The following is a 2,518-nucleotide window of genomic DNA, read 5'->3' as shown; positions in this document are numbered from 1 at the left end:
CTCAGACCCTGTGCTCTTCAGGGACCCCAGATAATGCTTTTTCTCCTTTTTTCCCCCTCCAATCAAAAGATGCCAGAGCCCTGCTGAAGCTTTTGAACTTTGGGATCGACTGGGGTTTTTTAACTGTTTATCTACAAATGAAGGACCAGCCTTTCATTTTGTAACAAGCAGCAGCGCTGCTCATCAGGAAGGGGAGCGGGGCTGAGGGAACTGCGCAGATTTTGGCAGCTCAACTGCCACAGGACTGTCAACCTGAAAAGATGATGCAGAGAGAGATGGGGATGTTTGGAAGGTGGGGAGCCTGCCCGGCTGCCTGAACAGCTGCACAGTGGCAGAGCGGGAGAGGGGAGCTGTGGTTTGGAAGGAGGGAAGGACTGCAACACCTCGAGGATGGGGATGGTGTGACAGCCCAAGGCACGGGGTGATGGTGCTGACAGCCCAGCCCCTGCAGGAGCAGGGTCCCCACAACCCCAGAGAGCCGCAGGCTTTACCTTTGAGTCCGGCTGCTCCTCAAAGCTGAGCTTCTGGGTCTCCATCAGGCTACTGCCCATGCTGTCCAGCCCCATGTACCCACACACCCGAAATCCAGCCTCTCCCATGTCCCTGGCTGGAAGAGACAAGGAGAAGCACTCTCCAGTCCTCCCCACACAGACTCAGCTCTTCCTGTCAGGGAAGGTGGCCCAGGCTCCAGCCCTCCCTGGGTCTGGATTGCAGGAGGCTCAGCCTTGAGGGGGAACAGGGATTTTGGGAGGGGCAAAGATAACATAAAGTGGATCACTCTTCCCTTTGCAGAGGCAGAGGGCAGCTCTCCACGGCATGGGAAGACAGAGGGAGGAGGGTCCAGGGCTCCTGCCTGGCACTTACCTTTTATCTGCTCCTGTTTTAACTTCCATCCTGGCCCGCTCAGGTAAACACAAGGTGGGGGGCAGAAAAACCTGCAGAGACAAGAAGGCATTTTCTCACTGCCCTTCAACCCCCCGAAAAGGTGCTCAGGGGCGGTGGGATGGCTGTACTGAGAGTGGAGACCTTCACCCGGGCTCACTGGCACTGGGACCAACCCTCTGCCCCCACAGGTACGTAGTGCTCAGCGAGGGCTCTCTCCTGGCTGGAAGACTCAGTCCCGAAATAACATCTTTACCTGCGGAGCAGCAGCCCCTGGCAGGAGACTGGATGTGGTGAGGACTTTGTAGGCACAGCCAGCCCGTCCTGGAGCTGTCTCCTGGGGTGGTTGGGGTCTGGGTGGTTATGCCTTAGAGGCTGAGCTTGTCGCCTCGTAGCTATCCCACACTCGATAATAACGGAGGAGTATTTATATCACAAGGATTAATGGAGGATTAATTATATTGCAGTGCTGCAGTCTGATGTCACCGGCCAGGAGTAGGAATTTTGGAGATTCAAACCAGAACCTCAAGGTGTTTTTGCAGTGTGGGAAGGATTGTCAAAAATAGCAGCTTTTTTGGAGAGCATGGGCATGGATGGAAACGCCCCAGTCCCTGCTGAGTTTGAGAAGAGGATTAACAGGGCACTTGAAACATTAACCTTTCATTCTTGGGGGTAAGATTTGAATAGTATCTTTACTTATTTTACTTTGTCTTTCCTTACCACTTCATGGAAGGAGCCTAACCACTGGGAATGTCTAACTGGGATGGAGGCAGGTGGGGGCTAATGTCTTCCTTGTGTTATTCAGCTCAGGAAGCCTAAACAATGGCTTTGGATCGTGAGGTCACGAGTGAATGGAGAGGGGATATGTCAAGTCATTTGCTCCCCCAGCTTAGACCAGGGAAATCCAGCAAGGCTGAAGCTGAGCTTTAGGCAGCTGGGTTTGGAAGTGATCACTGGGGAAGCTGGCACAGTCCCCCACCTTTTCTCGTTGCCGTAGGACTTTTGTGCGACCTTGGCGTGCAGGATGAGCACGGTCTGGTCCGCTGGCAGCTGCAGGTACCTCCTCACGCCGTCCCGCAGCAGAGTGGCTTGGTAAGGGTTGGACCTACAAGACAGTAGTGCCCCAGCTCTGTGACACCAGAGCTGGCTCCTCACCCAGCCCTGCAGCCCTGCAACGAGCAGGGAACCCGGAGATCCCTCCGTGTCCAGCCTGAGGAGGGAAAGGCTTTCCCATCAGAAAGCTTTGGAGTTCAGCTGCTCCAGGACTGGGGCTGCCACGTGAGCTGCTCGTTGGCTTCTGCAAGGGCTGTTGGGTGCAAAGAGCTGCATTTTTCTCTGATACATAAGAAGTCGGTGGTTTTGCTGATTGTTTCTGCTCTATTAACTCGAAGGCGTTCCTGTGCACCCAGCATTTAACTCTGCTGACTTAGTGGGGTGGGTGTTGCCCGGCTGCACAGATGAGGTGAGGCCAAGCACAAGGTGCCCTGCTCTGACAGCTGGGACGTGTGTGCAAGGAGGGAGGGAGAGCTCTGGGGTGTCAACTGGGGAGACCTTCTGTGCTGCTGACTTGCCTTCAGAGAGGTGAGACCGCTCAGGTGAGCAACGCCAGCTCCTGCCCTACTGAAGGCCTAAACCC

At 55.0% G+C, this 2,518-nt stretch overlaps 1 protein-coding gene across 1 annotated transcript in view; it reads right to left on the bottom strand.

Annotated features, from left to right (window-relative positions):
- Positions 1-2,051, bottom strand: part of RBPJL (recombination signal binding protein for immunoglobulin kappa J region like) — a gene marked incomplete at its 5' end in the record, with an annotated part of 5,521 nt that extends 3,470 nt beyond the window's left edge. Inside the window, 3 exons of the mRNA XM_027885094.1 lie at positions 492-607; positions 865-935; positions 1,862-2,051. Of these exons, the coding sequence (XP_027740895.1) occupies positions 492-607; positions 865-935; positions 1,862-2,051 (377 nt within the window). The remainder of the gene's footprint in view (positions 1-491; positions 608-864; positions 936-1,861) is intronic.
- Between the last annotated feature and the right edge of the window lie 467 nt (positions 2,052-2,518).

Source organism: Empidonax traillii, unplaced genomic scaffold (assembly GCF_003031625.1).
Source record: "Empidonax traillii isolate 1590-97213 ecotype Southwest subspecies unplaced genomic scaffold, ASM303162v1 scaffold160:size908849, whole genome shotgun sequence".
Taxonomy (NCBI): domain Eukaryota; kingdom Metazoa; phylum Chordata; class Aves; order Passeriformes; family Tyrannidae; genus Empidonax; species Empidonax traillii.
Note: the sequence above shows the minus strand (reverse complement) of the source record. Positions and strands in the feature narration are given on the sequence as shown.